General features: G+C 38.3%; 1 protein-coding gene across 1 annotated transcript in view; it reads right to left on the bottom strand.

The window, feature by feature from the left end:
- ppp1r9bb (protein phosphatase 1, regulatory subunit 9Bb) overlaps positions 1 to 18468 on the bottom strand; it is a 40465-nt gene that overhangs the window by 4609 nt on the left and 17388 nt on the right. The window contains exons 2-6 of the mRNA XM_067430308.1: positions 9672 to 9804; positions 5222 to 5342; positions 5019 to 5123; positions 1484 to 1619; positions 89 to 238 (exon numbers count right to left, since the gene is read on the bottom strand). Of these exons, the coding sequence (XP_067286409.1) occupies positions 89 to 238; positions 1484 to 1619; positions 5019 to 5123; positions 5222 to 5342; positions 9672 to 9804 (645 nt within the window). The remainder of the gene's footprint in view (positions 1 to 88; positions 239 to 1483; positions 1620 to 5018; positions 5124 to 5221; positions 5343 to 9671; positions 9805 to 18468) is intronic.

The raw sequence follows: 18468 nt of genomic DNA, 5'->3' as shown, positions 1-18468 counted from the left end.
AATAGTCTTAAACTTCAACAGTAACAGAGTACCCGCACACTTGTCAATGGAGATTGGCCAATGTAATTTCTCCTTATACTTGTCTTACTTCTTTATATTTGTGAGCAAGCTTCTCAGGGTCAACTTCCACTGGTGACAGCATGTCCTCGTTTTCGGCCAAGTCAAACACCTCTATGGCGCTAGGGTATGTGGGGCTCATCTCATCTTCTTCCTCTTCATCAGTGCCATAATCACCCTGCTAAAAAGGGAAGGACAATGGAACCACTTAAGTTTTAAACATAAAAAAATCTGATAAACAAAAGAAAAATAAAGACTTTTACATATGCTAATTAAAACCTTTAAAACCCTACTAAAACCTACAGTCTGTTAAAGCAAAAACAAAAATCTAATACAATCGTGACGTAAGGAACACCGTTTCTGGGTCCTAACCTTCAACTCGTTTCACTTGAGAATGCCATCAACACCTGTTTATGAGCTCTATTTTTTCATATTAAAGAGATACTTCAGCGCTTTTTCATATTAATGCTATTCCCTTAACTAAGACGAGTTAAAAATACCTCTCTCCCCTGAGTGCGTGCACTTAATCGCTCTGACGCGAGGTGACGATCTGATAGCATTTAGCTTAGCCCACTAAGCCCAGTTCATTCACTATGGTACCAAACAGAGATCAAGTTAAAAGCGACCAAACACCTCCACGTTTTCTCTATTTAAATATAGTTACAAGAATAGTTGAACGATCAAGTATGGTGACACAAAATAAAATGTGGCGCTTTTCTAAGCGGGTTAAAATGGAACTATAGTGCATGGTGGAATAGCACTTCTGAGAGTATACGCCATACATTATAGTTCTCCTTTTTAATCCGCTTAGAAAAGCGGCACGTTTTATTTTGTCACCATACTTGATCGTTCAACTATTCGTGTAACTGTATTTAAATAGAGAAAACATGGAGGTTTTTGGTCACTTCTAACTTGATCTCTGTTTGGTACCATAGTGAATGAACTGGGCTTAGTTCAAGCTATATGCTATCAGATTGTCACCGCGCATCAGAGCGATTAAGTGCACGCACTCAGACGAGATAGGTATGTATCAACTCATTTAGCTATGGGAATAACAGTTTAATATGAAAAAGCTGTGAAGTATCCCTTTAAACATCAAACATTTAAAAAAGTTAAACATTTTAAATACAGTCTACACAACAGTCTCTATGGTCACAGCATTACAGACATTAATATTTTAACTATTTATAAAAGATGAATCACAGTCTGACCATCCGGAATTTTGATATGGAGAAAAAGGTTATGATTATAACTTTTTTTGTAGTATTACACCACATTGTGTGTGTATATTAGCACTGTTTGTAGTTTTTCTTGTGGTATAGATAGAGCGTTGGGACCCGGAAGCGCTGCCGCGTGACGTCAGACCTAACAACCGGATAGGCTCACACATAAAACGTTGTTGAAATAAAAGCAGCTACACACAGACCTCTTCCTCATCGCCCATGTAGTTTCCATATCGTTGTTCCATCACCTCCCGTTGCCAGCGCTCCTGTTCAAGGGTCTGCTGGATGAGCTGGGCGACTTCACTTTGCTCTCCCGGCTTCTCTCTCCCAATAATAAACCTAGGAACAGAGGTGTTTATCACACAGTTTATGGTAATCTAAAGTCTTTATCTGTTAGTGCTTGCTTATACACTAGGCTGCAAGAGGTATTAGTTCTCTCTCTTTCTACTTCTACTTTCTTTCGCCCTTTAAAGGGGTCACCATATATTCTTCTAAATTTTTTAATCATTTTACTTTCTTCTAAGGTGCACTTACGATGACCTTTAAAATAAAAGAGCTTTCTGTTGCAATGTCTTTAAAGTGTTACTTACTTATTAGCATATGGCTTTGTACCAGTAGAAACCCTGGAGTATATTCGAATGATTGTGCCCCCCTATTTTACTTCTGGAAAAATTCCTCCCATGACGCAAATATCGCAAATTGCGCCATCGGAGGAATTGTTGGCCAGAGGCTAAAGACTACAGCCAGCAGAGGGAGCCATTTCCGCATGTTTTCAACTCACACGTGGGGAATGGTGATCACACTCACAGCACTCAGCTCGCAGCTGCAGCCTCAGGCATTCATGTTTAAACGGTGCGGCCAGCAGAGCAAAGTAAGTCTTTCAACTTCTCAAACTAATTCCTATGAAAGTTAAGCTTTCAAAGGCATGAACTGAAAACGTGCCAGACTGAACACGTGCTGTGAATCTATTCCGCGGGCGCGTTTACCTCAGCTCTCATCACAAGCTCATCCATGACTGTCAATATATCTGACTCCTGCAGCGTTTTGGGCTGTGAGACTCCCTCAGTGGCTAAATCACATATTGAACAGACACGTTCAGTTTTTAATTGTAGTGTCTGTTCTCTAACTGAACTGATTTTATGAAAATGAACACGGTTGAGGTGGGAAAGTTCAGTAATCTAGTAGCGGTGGCTTTGGGAGTGGCCTCGTAGGGCAGTGAAGCATTCTGGGAATTGTTGTCTTTCATCTCCATGAGACAAAAATACGTTTTCTCTCTTTTCTCAGTCTAGAAAGCACTAAATAAAAAAAATATTTCACATTTCTACTACATCAATGACCCAGTTTAAATACAGATTCATCTTCCCAGCGCTGAAGTACTCCTTTAAGATTACAGTGTAAATGCCTTTTTTGTACTCTAAGAATCAGTAGCAGTCTGTGATTCAACAGCCTTCCATTTCATAAAGACGATCTGCATTGAAATGTTTTGCTGTAAACTGCAGCTGCTTATTTCTAATGCTGGAGTTCTTCAAAAGGAATATACAGAGTGGCAGGTCACAAAACAGCCAGCTACAGCACCAAAGAGCCAAAGAGTTGGTGGACATTATAAATAATTCGAATTAAATGTTATTTTTTTAATTTGTGCCCTTTAAAAGAGAATTTAAGACCGTCTTCTTTTAAGGGCATTCAAATTATAGAAAAAAATTATAATATAATGGTTAGATGGCAACAAGATTTACTGTTGTTTACTTCTGATAAAACACTTTTAGATTCCTCTTTGCTGCTCTGTCTGCCCTCATTTATATTTATCCATCCTCAGTTTCCTCCCTTTTCTTCACTCCTAAATTGTGCGTGTCTCTTCGCCCCAGTGTCTGGTTTCATATAACCCTCCCCTTGTTCTGGCCTCCCCCTATTGACACTTATCTATCATAGTGAAATGTACTATTCTTCTCTTCTAAATACAAGCATTGTACTGTATGTATCATAATTACAACTGTCACAATGACCCCCATTGGCCGACTGCTGAATGAATTGGAAAAGAGCAGGGAAAGATACATACTCCATATAAGAATGCAATGAACCCACGTCATTCTTTAAACATGTAAAGAGCAAAGTTTTAAATTAGTGGACAGACTGTATCAAAAAATTTTATCTATTACCACATTTTATTGAGGTAGAAATGGGTACAGTGTTCCCATAACAAAGAGACCATGCAAATATTACACACAATAGAGCTGTAAGCTAAATATAAATGCTGTAAAAATCAAGCTGGGGTGAAGTCTAAGCATAGTGTCAAATGTACAGGCTATACTGACTTTGTATTTATTGCTGCCTTCAAATCTGTCTGGGTAGTTACTGCTTACAATTTTGGAAGTTATAATTATGATGTGATTTGTGCAAGTGATTTTAGTAAGGGAACAAAGCATAAATGGGGCATAAATGTATGCATACATTTAATATTTCTTTCTCTTTCCCAATTTTCAAAAAACAAACAAAAAAAAAAGACAGGAAGCTGTTTTAGCACCAATGTGACAAAATGAAAAGCAAAGGATGTTTTAGATAAGTAAGTATGCTTTATATAGTCTTTATATATTGTATTTTATAATTCGCAAGGTGCCACATGACATTAGTCATAGAAAAAGCAGTTTTGTCAAATATGTTGTCTGATCAGGGTTTCTGCAGGTTTTATGAACATCCATTTAATACATTTTTTAAGACCAATTAAAGAAACTTTAAGGTTTTCTTAACCTTAAAACTGTATAAACTGAAGGGAACTTGACATTCGATTGACATTCAACATTAAATTGAACGTTTGAACTCAGAAAACAAGACTTCATTTTTTCATTTTGCATGTCATTAAATGTTGATTTAAAGATGTTTAGAATTTGTGGAAAAATCCTGAGGAACATCACTTTTGGCAGTGCATGCAATTTAATTATGCTATTAGGGCCCTATGAAATCTGTTTTATTTAAAAAAAAAAAAAAGTTTATTCTGTTAACTCTGCTTTGATAGTTATATACAATTTTACTGACTTTCATTCATCTTTGTAACACAAATTAAGATATTTTGAATGAAAAGGGAAAGATTTCTGTCTGTCCATTGACAGTCTAAGCAACTACCATTTTAACGCTTCAAAAAGTTCATAAAGCAATTTATTCCAAATTTTCTGAAGAAACTCGATCGCTTTATGATGAAACAAAGTCTTACGGGTTTGAACGACATTAGGGTTAGTAAAAGATGACGGAATTTTTATTTTGGAGTGAACTATCCTTTTAAGTGTTTTATTGATTTTGAAAACTTGATTTATTCATCCTTCATTGATCCATAATTTCGTTTGAACTCCTATGGTGGCCGATTTAGTCCAAGATTAACATGGCAATACCCTCTTCACATTCCACACGGTGCCATTGAGTGTTAAAACGCGAAAGGCGAAGCTTGAATTTATGGGTATGTCCCTCTTTGGCTAATTTACTTTCAAGATGGAGGGGCAACATGGCGACCAGCATTCAAACCCCTCACCCGTATGTATTTTCAACGACATATTATAAACTTACGAGAATACTTTATTACTTGAAAGAAGTAAATATTCATTAATGAGCACATATATTTTTGAAAGAGCTAAGTGTTTTTAGCTAAGAATAAACTAAAAAAGTTACACAGTGTAGCTTTAAATTCAATTTAATTATATCAGCAGGAAGGTAAAATGTCTATTGTAGTGGTCTATATTCAGCTGATCTTACCGAACTGTACCAGATGTGTTTCTCAAGACAGAGGCAGCAAAACTTTGAGTTACACCAACCAGGCTTGTTCCATCCACCTCCACTATCAAATCATTCACCTGGATCCTGAAAGAGATGAAAGTGAGCAATGGGACCATTGTGGAATGAGTTTCAGAAATCAAGTCAATAAATAACTATCTGATGCTGTGGAATATAACATTTACCTGCCATCCCGGTGAGCTGCCCCTCCCTCTGTGACGGTCTTGACGAATATGCCAAGCTTCTCCAATCCCATGTCAGCTCCAGCACCCATACCAATAATACTGATACCCAAACCCTCATTGTCTGTTAATGGACAACACAAAAGGAAGAATTCAATCTCTATAATGTAGCATTTAATGGCCCCAAAAATGTATTTGTACATTTAAGTCACACTTAAAAAGAAGTCAACAAAATTTAATTTCTTTTTTTTTGCCGTGACTTTGCATCCAAACACTAGCTGGAGTGCCCTTGATAGCCACCAGAGGGCACTTAACCCCAGATTATTGTCATTCCCTCACAAACTACATTTCCTAGAACTCCCTGCCAGTCTCATCCTCCCTGATTTTATTCTGCTGTCTCAATACCACTGACTTTAAGGGTGTACTCACACTAGGCGCTCTGAACCGTGCCCGAGCGTGTTTGACCCCCAAAGCACAGTTCGTTTGACAAGTGTGAGCGCTCCGTTCTGTGTCCTGGCCAAAACACGAAACCGCTGTGCACTACTGTCATCATTATGACAGCAAACATCAAATTATTACTACTTGGATACACTTTTCGATTAAATCAAGTATATTTAGGTTAATAACGGTCCTGGTTATCACCTTATTGATTAACATAATTTGTAGTTTGCGAATAAAACTGTAAATTCCTCCATCAAAGTCAGCTGCCTCCCTAATTATCTTCTGATACGTGGAGTGCAGTCAAGTGAAAATCACTGTGCGGCATAAATTATAAATCTGTTAGGCAGTCTATAATCTAAAACGTTTTTCTTCTGGTCATCTTCAAAACAAAAAGCTGCATCATGAATGACGCAAGCGTGCTCCGGCCCGAAAAGTTAGGTGCAAGTGTGAGTAGAGGCCAGTGGGGGAGTAGGGAGGGGGGACAAATTGCTTTTGGGCACGGTACAAGGCAACCGTGCCTAGTGTAAGTACACCCTAAAAGTAGGGATGCACCGAATCCAGATTTTTGAGGTTCGGCCGAATACCGAATCCACTGGGTAAGATTCTGCCGAAATCGAATACCGAATCCAACTCCCATCCTCAGTCCATTATCACAGTAAACACATTAATGACATAAACAATGTCCACAGAAGTGTATTTTTAATTTAATTTAAATTTTAAAAAAGGCAACATTATGCCAGGATTACTGTGCCATATTGCTGTCTGTAGATTCCTTCATGCACAACTCTTATTCTCTCGGATGGGAAGTTCGGTTCTTTTCCGCGAAATGGTTCTTTCGGACAGTTCGTTTCAATGAACCGGTTAAAAAAAACGGATCACCGGTTCTTTTACGTCCTTACGTAATGACGTCAGCATCAGTTTTCCGAGAGAAACAGCAGCCGTCACTCTGAGAGAAACAGTTCTGTTCAAGACGACGCTATCACGCATGCAGTATCTCAGCTCACCGGTTCTCACAGCAAAACATGTCTCAGTTCAGTGAACTGTTGGAGTTACAACATTTACTTCAAGATATTAGTTTATTTCTAGTCTGAGGGACTGTCACTCATGTCAGAAAGTGAGTAACTATAGTAACCTGTGAGATCAGCGCTGATTTGAGACCCGAACCGTTTGGAACGATTCAGTCCGTTTTGGTGAACTGGTTCGACCGGATCACTAAAAAGATCCGGTTAAAAAGAACGATTCGTTCGCGAACCGGACATCCAGCGGCTATTGTTTAGGGTTCTTGCCACCACGAGACAAATCGGCATTGCAAATTGAACATATATCTTGACTTGAATTGCCTTCTTGTAACTGAAAGTACTGCCAAACAACACATTTTCTTCACTTTCTCACAGCCTACTGCATTCGAACGGTTCACCTAGTAAACACTTTGCCATAATCAACTGCGGCATCATGTTCGACCAGTATCGCGTAGTGCAAGCAGGTTCGGTTCGGTGGAAAAAAATTCTAAGGTTCGGCAGAAACCGAACCCAGTCAAAAAGCCCAATATTCGGCCGAATCCGAACCCGAATCCTGGATTCGGTGCATCCCTACCTAAAAGTCATGTATCTCTCAGTCAATCTTTGTGAAGTCTTGTATGTGTCAGCATGGCATTTCTGAGCGTTGTGTCTTTGGGTTATCATGTTTATGGTTTTTGACTTTCTGTATGGTTCTTCAGATTTCTCTGTTTTCCCTCTGCCCTTGGCTCTGTTACTGTTTAGACTATTTGCTTGTGTTTTGACCTCTGCCTGTTTTTTTGGATTATGTTTAAACTACAATAGACTACATGGATCTGCCTTTGGAACCTTTGCGTCTCTGAGCAATTCATGACACTTTTTAACTGTACTGTAAGTCAGTTCCTCTTTAATTTACACATGTGTAGGTTATCACAGTATGAACATATTCCACTCACCTTTGAGAACTATTTTTTTTCCAGAACCAGTACTTTTTATGCTATATTGTGAATATAGGGGGTGTTAATACAGTGAAGTGACTATATTAACAATACAGCACAGCATCGATTGTCTTACTGTTTTTATAAAACTTTTTTATTATTACTACAATACGAAATCAAATATATATGCATGTTGTTGAAGCACATTAATTAGAAAGATACATCCTCTAAACTGGTTAGCATTAACAGTTGCCTCTATGAGTGCCCTGTGGTTTATAATCATTTAGTTTCTTTAATACTTTTAAAGGTACAGTGTCAGTGTAATATTTATGACGATCTATTGACAGAAATGCAATATAATATACATAACTATGTTTTCAGTGTAAAAATACTTTACATAATGAACCATTATGTTTTTATTACCTTAGAATGAGCCATTTCTCTCTACATACACCACTGGACATCTTACAGTGAAGTCACCATTTTGCGCCACCATGTTTCTACAGTAGCCTCTAAACTGACAAACTGCTCTGCAGAGTGCTTGCTACTCTCTGCTGTTTTATGCAACAACATCTTTGTCCTGTGTCGGCCACCAGAGCTTCTCTATGTGCTTCGAAAGGGAGGGGCGAGTGGTGGGCAGTTGCAATTCACAACCTCACCAGTAGATGTCGCTAAGATTTACACACTGCACCTCCACTAGATTTTTTAAATCTTACCAGCTACATAATTAAAGCCCCGTTTCCACCACAGGAACTTTACCCAGGAACCAGGAACTTTGGGTGGTACTCGGTGTGTTTAGACCGCAGGAACCAGGGTCTAAATGAAGTTCTGGGTAAATATTTCCCCCTCCAAACGGCCCTGCTCGCGAGGTAGTACTTTTTCAAAGTTCAGGAACTTTCGAGGGCGGGACTTGGGTGCTGAACATGCTGATTGGTTGAGCTCACGCAGCATTTATTTCAACGCCATTTTTAAAAGTGTTTTGCGAGGTTCGGTCTACGTTAAATATCAATCTTGCTCTCTGTCTGATGGCGCGCGTTCGTCTCAGCCATCTCACGTGCAATGTCTGTAATAGCTGATAATAATATACATTGTCATTTAATAGCTTTACAAGCTTTCTGAATATGCTGCATGTTGCTGAATCAGCATATTAGTGCTCTTTTCTGTCGTTGTTAATTACCTTAGTAAACCTATACATAACCAGCAAACGCAGCACAGCTTGAATTTCTTCCATACTCGTTATTAATTTTTTTTCACCACACAAACGACCTGACCGATTACTTTTAAGTGTGCGTCCTTACATGACGTGACAGCGCGCGCCACGCTCATGTTGAGAAGAGAGGATGGTTAATTTTTCTGAGGGGTAAACTTTTTATTTCGTAAGTTATGAAGATAATGTTGGAGTAATGACACAGCGTATATTGCCCCAGGCAGTTTTTACTTTAACTGCGCCTGACAGAAGATTTTTTTTTTCTGAGATGATTATTACACTTTACAGCAAATAAATAGCTATAAATAATACTGTATTAGTCCTGGTTGCCGTTAAGAGTTGCTATGGCTACGGTAAACACATTCCAGCTGCCGGTTGAAAATAGCGTTGACATTTTTGATGCGGCCGAAACTGCATGTGACAAAATGATTGCGATTGAAAGTCATCACATGTAAACACCAGATCGGTTTAGATAATGTCTCATGTAAACAGTCCACTAAATCTTTCAATCGGTACACACAAAAATGATTTCTGTCCGTCACTGACTTGGAGGAGCAGTCGCGCGCAGTAGCCTACATCACCGGACTAATTTGCCTTATCTTCTCGGAACTTTAGATCGAAACGCACAGTTGCAGGTTTGGTGGAGAGAAAAGTTCCGGTAAAAAAGTTCCTGGTACAAATTGTTCTGGGTAATTTTGTTGGAAACGGGGCTTAAGTGAGTGGGTAGAAATGTGCTATTAGAAATGAAACTATTAGCCTACTGTCTCATATGTGCATTTGGAACACCCTACACAAATCTATATGTCATTACTTTTTTTTTTTTTTGGAATGTTACATATCAGTAAAATCAAATTTAATATATCCTTCATTACCTTTCTCCAGTTCAGCGGGGAACAGGTCCAGCCTTTCCACACGTTTCTCCAGCTCGTACTCAGCAGAAGCAGCCATAGGGTCCACGTCATCATTCCTCCTATCATAGTCCTCATTGGAATATGTTGTGAACACCTAAACATTTGATTATAAATTAATGACCATGTTTTGAAGACCTTTTATTAGAAACAAGCTTTTCAATCATGTATTAAAGTAAACAATTTTGTTCCCTTTTTAGGACAAACTCTCCACTGCCACAATATTTTGCATAGTAGATCCAGTAGGAGAATATATTTCACAGTATCACATCATATATGAAAAGTAATAGCACACTTCTGCAAGCTGTAGAATTTGTTTGTTCAAATCAGACAACTCTCTCAAAGCTAATAATTAACATGTTTTTGCCCATGAAGAGCATAAGGCATGACTCAACACTGAGGCAACAACTGCCACCACTATTGATGCATCCATGTTTTTCTCTGTTTCAGAGCAGCATCAGACTTTCTAAAATTTTAAGCTCCAAATCCACAACTTCTCTCTATAGTAATTTTCTGGCAGGTTTTTTGAGCGCACCGACTGGATTCAAATACAGGTCTATTACTGTTTGTGTTTACCAAAAGAACTCTTGAGTGATCCATGCAGTTTGATCGTAAACTTAATTTAATCTACAGACGGATGCACTGACTGTGGAACTGAAGTGTCTCTCTATTGAATGCAAAGCTGTGTGGGCAGAGCAGGTGTGCCCACTTCACAGCAGCTCTTGAGGCTTCAACTGCTAGTTTTATATAATCTTTTTAACGTGGGTGCAGCCTGCACCAACTTAACCCGGCCGGAACACCCATGCACATCCATAGACCATCAAACAAATGCTTATTATGTTTTCAGAGTCTAGGGCTCTGTCTCATGTTCAAATATTCCAAAAAGATATTTAGTGAATTTCCAACCGTAAATATCAAATATTTATAAGTAGTAGTCATTTGCATTGCTGTGGACTTCCTTTGGACAACTTTAGAGGCGATTTTCTCATTATTTCAATATTTTTGCACCCTCAGATTCCAGATTTTCAAATGTTGGCCAAATATAGTCATATCCTAACAAACCATTCATCAATGGAAAGCTTATTTATTCAGTTAAATTATGACTGATTTTGTGGCCTTACAGGCTGTGAATGCTTTGCATGCCTAAGCCATTTGAGAGAATGAGTTAATTGACTTTTTAATTAATATTACACTATTAATGACTATAAATTCCCTTGTTATTTGAAATGTAACATAAAACTTTCATAATAAAATGTCGGGAATGCTCATGTAACTGTCCATAATTTTGCCAAACGACTGTAATTTTTTTAATCTGCCAGTTACGGAGGGTTTCAGGTAACAGCTTTGCAAGAAAATGCGTATAAATAGTACCTGTGTGCAATCTCGTGGAATGTATACGCCAAAATCAGTTTTGGTGTGCATATGGTATACGCGTTTTTTCGCATGCATATGATACGTACTTTATGGCCTATTACACGTACGAACCCTCCACCCCACCATCCTAATCCAACCCAAGAGCGAGTCATTTGAACGCCATAAAGTGTGTATCATTTGCACGCGGAAAACTGCGTAGCATTTGCACGCCAAAACTCTTAATTTTGGCATATCCATTCTACGAGATTTCACACTCGTACTACTGATATGCATTGTCATGAGATCGTGTTGGTTGTTATGCATCAACATCATTACTGGTCTGCATTTTCATTGGTTTGTTAGCATATGGGGCTGTCCACAAATTGTTCACCCAAGCGGAAAAAATAACTCAATCCCTGAAAATTACATCGTAATGATACAAAGCTAACTAGACTAAATCAAATGGAGAAAAAAAGTCTTAACTGTAACTATTTTCATAATAATTCAGATTCTTTAATGAATTTAATTTTAGCAAATGACATTCAGTAACAAGTCATCCGCTCCGCTAGCAAGAGAAAAATGTGAAATAATAATATTTGGATAAAAATCAGCTTATTAGCCTTAGCCTAATTCAGAGGTGGCGTTACTACTAATTCCTAATTCCTACATGTTTTTACTTTTAACAAGTGCACTTTTTCACACTTTACTTTAGTTTAATTTAAAAGCTCAAGTAATAATAAGTTCAACCATACAGTTTTTATTGTTTTCACAGGTTCCTCTGCATCCACTTAACACTTTAATGTCATTTACTTCGGGTGTTTTAACTGTATACCAAATGGTCATTGTTTAGGCTATACAATGGTCATTTAGTAATTGTAACGAGGTTTGTAGATGGGAAGGAAGGAGGTGGGAACCGGCAAACGTTCAAAACTTTAATTCAAAATAAATAAACAAAACGAAAGTAAAACCGCAGGCAGCCCCTCACGGATGACTGCCCGCAAATACCCACATAATAAAACGTGGGCAGCCCCTCACAGACGACTGCCCACCCACACATAATAAAACGTAAACAAAACATAACATAAATCCAGGCCTGGTCCTCTCTCGTCTTCCGCTGCCTTTGCTCCTCCTTTTATGGTCCCTTCACATGGCCGCGAGACGAGACCGGTGTGTCATGCAGCTGGCACTCATTAACACTCGCGGTCCCTCGCCCTGCTGCTTGTCACACCACAGTAATTTACATATTGTGGATCATGGTGCTGTTATAGTTTTTCATATATAACAAAATTAAGAAAGAAACATCTCAGCTGACCCTTTTAACTTTCTGAATACATGTTCCAGGTCTTAATATGCATTTTTCATCTGTGCCTGTTATTCCAAAGGAAAAGTGGTTTAGAGAATAGATTAATTTTATTTAATGTACATTTAACAACGTTTAACAACGATCTCCAATATTTTGAATTTGGACGGCAGTCTCCATTTAAATCCTACACCTTTAAAACTTTTATTGGCTGATTTTAAAACAGCATTTAAAGGTATCATAGACATGTTCCCGACAGCTGTTTTAAAATGTAAGAAGAATAATTATGCAGTCTTCTTAAGGTATCTTCTTTTGGCCAAGCATTGCTATTATCCTTCACCGAGAAGGCAACTCCAAAATGCCTTTCAAGAAGCTCAGTGAAAAAAATCTATCCAAGAAGGCAGACAAACCAAACAACAATTAGAGATTATAAATATACTTTCATTCAACCCAAAATGATTGTTTATACAATAGTTTGCATCATGTTTGTTAGTGCTATTCTGAAATTTCCTTTTTGGCTGACATTACCAAGCCCGTTTTTCATCCACCTGTCATTTAAAGACTTTTTTTCAGAATCCAATCAATTCCCAATTAATTAAGTCAAGTCCTACCCTACTTTTTTCTCCCTATATTATATCACTCAGAAATAAATCACACTACGGAAGTAAAACGGACTGAATGCAGTTTCCTCTTATGTAATAAAACAAAAATAATACCAGACAGTCTTTATTCCCCAACACCATCCTAAATCCTCATCCCTCAATTCCACCCACTCATGTCCTGCCACAAGCATCCCACTGTTAGCAGCACATCCCACATTAAACACAACCCCTGAGAGAAAAATTGTGCTTTACTCCCATCTGTGCTTTAATTCCACCTGCACCCTTCCACTAGCGAAACACCCTGGTGCATCACATACACCAGCTGAGACCATCTACCATCGCCATTTGATTCAGTTAGATCTGGGATTTTTCATGGTGCCTGATAGACAAACATTGGATTAAGGAGGGGGAGGATGGAGAGAGAGAGAGAGAGAGAGAGAGAGAGAGAGAGAGAGAGAGAGAGAGAGAGAGAGAGAGAGAGAGAGAGATGGTGGTGGTGTTCCAGTTGTGTGAGAGTGCCAGTAGGTCACATATCTTAACAGATGGTCAGGGATACCCCTCCTCCGCTCAAACTGTCCCATTCCGGATCGGCTGCCCTACTAAAGGTATGCATGACAATACTTCTACGGTAAACTCCATTATAGGAATTGCTGTTTCTTGCTCAGGTGTTGCATGACTTTCATGAAACTTGTCAATATGTCATGGTCATATTTCAACAACCTAACCACCCCTATGGAAATAAATAAATTACATTTTACATAATATAAAAAAAAAATTTTTAGCTTACTGTAATGTGAAAGTCTCTATCTCATTAAGTTTTTTTAATGTAATTAATCTCAGAGTTTTAAATATTTTTATATCGTAATCATTTCACAGTTACTCTCCAAATTAATGTAGGAACAACTTAAAGACAGTATATTTACTGTAATGATATTTTTTTATGACTAAAGGCCAGTATCACTGATACTAATACTGCTATAAATATCAAAACAAAGTTTCAAACGGTTAAAAATCAATCAGCGTATTGATTCATGATTCGGATCGCCAATGTCACGTGAATTCGGATCACGTGATCCGAATCATGAATCAATTTGCTGATTCACAACCATTCGAAACTTTGTTTTGAATTCGGCCCATCACTATATAAGTCGTTATTTCATTTTTCTCCGCACAAAAACTATTCTCGTCAGTTCATAAAATTATTGTAGAGACACTGTAGTGAGATGGGCTTTGTCACGACGTCTTTAGTGCCTTTTATGGGTCTTGATAGAGGAAATGACATTGTGGCCAATAAAGGGCTGTCAGAGCCATCGGATTTCAACAAAAATATCTGCATTTGTGTTCCGAAGATGAACGGAGGTCTTACAGGTGTTGAACGACATTAATTATTGACAGAATTTTCATTTTTGGGTGAACTAACCCTTTAAGAGACAATCTTCACATTGTAAAAATGTCTTTACCCGTGGCCATCCTGTCTAACACAAATACAGAAATGTAATAAAGGTATCAAACACTTTACAGTCTTAACTGCATAATTAAATATAGATTAATCCTTATTAAAGCTACAATTTTCTCTGTTGCCTTTGTTCTTTGATTAACTTTAATGACAGACATCATTAGTGGCTGCTGTCACTTTAAAACCTGACATCTTGTTTTCTCACAACTCTTTGGGCACTATTTTAACGATCGAAGCGCAGTCTAAAGTGCACGGTGCAAGTGCACTTAGAGCCAACCGAATCATCCTTTCCCCAGCTCATGGTCTAAAAGTGTTGTCTCTTAATGAATCATGGGTGTGTTTTGGGCGTAACGTGCACTAAACCAATCAGAGTCTCATCTCCCATTCCCTTTAAAATCTAGTTGCGCTTGCACCATGGCGGATTCGCTATGTACATGCTGGAATATAGACACCCTCAAGCTGACGAATCAGCTTAAATACATGTGTGTATAGGTAATTAATATAATAGGTAATTCTGATACATGCAATGACTATATCCATTATGAAAATTTTTATTAACCTTGCCATAGTGAAATAATAAGAGTTCAGTACATGGACATTCTGTGAGTCTCAAACACCATTGCCTCCTCCTTCATATGTAAATCTCGTAAATCAAAAACACCACGGAAAAAGAAGTGCTTCTTAACATAAGGCCAACCGTGACGCAAGCGTTGGGGATCATTTATATGCACATTTGCAACATTTGCATATGTCCAAAAATTTTCATTGTCAGGCAGAACTGACAGAGCCGAATCATTGAGACTGCAGGTAAACAAGACACTTGAAGAAAGCAAAAACGGCAATTCTCATGACACATGTCATGTTTAGGCATGTGCAGGAGATGTGAGGACTTTTCATATGTCAACAGTCAAACTATAAGCTAAGTGAATAGGTAAACACACTTCAGGAAGTCAGAGGCGCGAGCCACTTCACATGAGACAGCCTGACAATTGCCTAACACAGCTGTCAATCAAACTCATCAAGCATTATGCAAAAACCATAGACTGTATGAAACACATTTTATTAATTTCAGTATTTGAGATGTTATAAAAAGTTAGCAATTACGTTAAAATAATTTAAACAACTGTTATTTAACAAATATTATTATATTTGTATAATAAACCGGGGGGGCCTATCATCATAGTGGGCGGGCCTGTGCCTGTCAGGCCCGCCCGCTGGGTACGCCCCTGGCTCAGCGTCTTAAACTGAAGAAAGGGGCAACTGTATTCCCGCAAGCAGTAAGTAGTGATTTATCCACTTATTGACAAGCTGTTTAAACAATTTCTTGGTTAAATGGAAAGTTTCTGAGAGAGACCGCATTGTCTAGATGATGCAAGATGCTAGTACAGTAACAACAGGAAACTCCAAGTACCATACAAAACTAAATAGTGTGTCTAATGACAAAGATTAATATTATTTTGTATTACAAAATACAACCGTAGATACGTTGCTTACGGATCAGATCGTTCACTCGATCTTTCTAGCAAACGTCACCTTTTCCACCATATAAGTTAAAACGACAGTCATTTGACAAGGCTATTCATTTAGTAAAAATATAAGTTATATATTTATATTTTTGAGAACTGAAGTAGGCCTTTGATGTTTTTGCATGTTTGTATTAAAAGTACATCACAGTCACTGCGTAACGTAAGCCTACATTGTGACAAACGTTATATAAACATGCAATATCGTTGACGAAAAAAGACAAGTCTAACGTGCAGACAGAATGACACTTTAAGCAGAACATGTCAAATGGAGATTGCTTAAATGCAGCTTACTTGTTTATTGGTGTTTTCAGATCAGCTTGCATGCATATGGTTGCCAGATTGGACATGTTTAGGTAAAACACCGGATGTGTTCTTTTCACAGAAAAGCTCTTTTTGTGGGATTTAAATTACTGAAATCTGGCACGAACGCGAGCTCTTTCTCGCGAGCGGATAATCTGAAAACACAAATAAACAAGTTAGCTGCATTTTATCAATCTCCATTTGAGATGTTATGCTTAAAGTGTCATTCAGTCGGTCTGTGTTCTATCAGGAAGGTCAGGATTCACGAGCCGCTTTGCTGTAGCCTAGAAATCTAGACGCACCCTAGCGGCAGCAAATCTAATCTGCCGCTAGTGTCGTCTAGCAACTCTCAATACACTTCTGAGCTGTAAAAGCCAAACACTGGTCGGGCCAATCACATCGTGTATAGAGTCGTTGGGCGGGGCTTAACATAATGATGGCCAGGTTGCGCTTGTGTGCTTCTAGTAAACACGGAAGCTGGCGAACGGCGGTCTTTTAGAATCAGCTTTGACCGCGACTCTGGAAGACTTGGAGTTAAGCTTTTCTCTGAGAAAAGAACAAAGAACGGCATTGAAGTCATTCTTAAAAAGGGAAGATGTGTTCTGAGTTTTTGCCGACCGGATACGGCTAAAGTTTAATCTGTTAACTAGCTCCGCTTCACCTTCGTTGCTCTGGTTGGTTGTAGCGCTATCCAATTGATTGCACGCCATGCAGAGGGAGTTTGAAAGACAACCGTTTATCCCGCCCCTCGGATTGAGCCCTGTCAATGGTGAGTTTCCAGACCAAACATCTTGATGTGGGTCTGGCTTGTCAGGCTAGCTTTGCTGAACAGCTGAACTGCAGTGAGCTGCTGAAATAAGCCAATCAGAGCAGAGCTCAACATTAATATTCATGACTCTTCCAAATAAGGCAAAAACAGAGCATTACATCCTAGGGGCAATTTATATGGTTGTAAATGGACCTGTAAAACTGTATCTGGACAATTTTTGCCCTTAAATAAGCCACATCCCCTCGATGTAGATATCAGAGAACAATTTAACATATTGTTTCAACTCATTCTAGGGCACCTTTAAAGATAGCTCATTATTTTCATTCATTCCACCTTCTCCCTTATGGGCTCTTTCCAAAGCCGCGCCCCCAAAATACATGAACGTGCTAAACTGACCGTTAAGCTGGAAGACGCATTACCGGTATTTAGCACGTGTGCTAGCACGTGTGTCTTCCTGTGTGTAGACAGGATATTCTCAGACAGCGCGCTCTCTTCTGTCTTGGCACACTTGAATGGTTTAAAAAGTATTTGCATGAATAAGAGTGGGTCATATAATGTAATGCTAGCCAAAGGATGAAAGTAAAAATGGATGCTGCATTAATTGGGTAAAATATTTTTTACGTGTTAAACTGAACAAATTAAACGCATGTGTTAACATGCTCATTTTGACAGCACTCATATATTATATGATATATATAAAATACTCATGTATTTTAGTTTAACATCACAATAATGAACTTTTTTTTGGGGGGGGGGGGGGATTCATGTTTTTTGCTTAATCATGATGCAAAAATGGCTGCTGTAACACTTCAAGACTTTAGATCAAGACTTGTAACAGTGAACAAAACAAAATATCAGAAGGTCTGACAGGAAAACCTAACGGTATGTAAGGCATAGTGCTAGACTGGTGATAGTCTGTTGGAAAATAATACATTCAAATAGCATGGTTGAAAAAAGTCGTTGCCCACAACCACTGACATTTTCTACTCTGCTTGAGGTCAGAAACAAGAGAGCTGCAGTAAGATTGGTTCTGTTCCAGTTGACAGGAATAGACTGCTGAGCATTAAAAGCACTCTATGTTTCAGCTAACACATGAGCCAGAGGTTTTCCAAAAAAAATTCTTCCCTTTCTCTTAAAACACTCATGTTACTAAAAAAAAAAAAATCATAAGCCTAGCATAAAACATATGTTGCATAGTACTCCTATGTTATGTATTAATAAAACTAATATATATTGGGATGCAATGGTGCAAACAACAACTTCTCCAAGGTCATTGGGTTCAATACTCAGGGAATGCATGAACTAATAAAAAAAATTGTTCCTTGAATGCAACTTATGTCGCTTTGAATAAAATTGTCTAACATACAGGCGGACAGTATTGAAGTATTTTTACTTTTGCAACTAATTTAGTTTTTCAAGTATATGTTGCCTACTTTATCAGTGTTCTTCTTGGGA

The sequence above is a fragment of the Pseudorasbora parva genome, chromosome 21 (genome assembly GCF_024679245.1).
Source record: "Pseudorasbora parva isolate DD20220531a chromosome 21, ASM2467924v1, whole genome shotgun sequence".
In the NCBI taxonomy this organism is placed as follows: Eukaryota; Metazoa; Chordata; class Actinopteri; order Cypriniformes; family Gobionidae; genus Pseudorasbora; species Pseudorasbora parva.
This window is presented reverse-complemented; position numbering and strand designations above follow the sequence as displayed.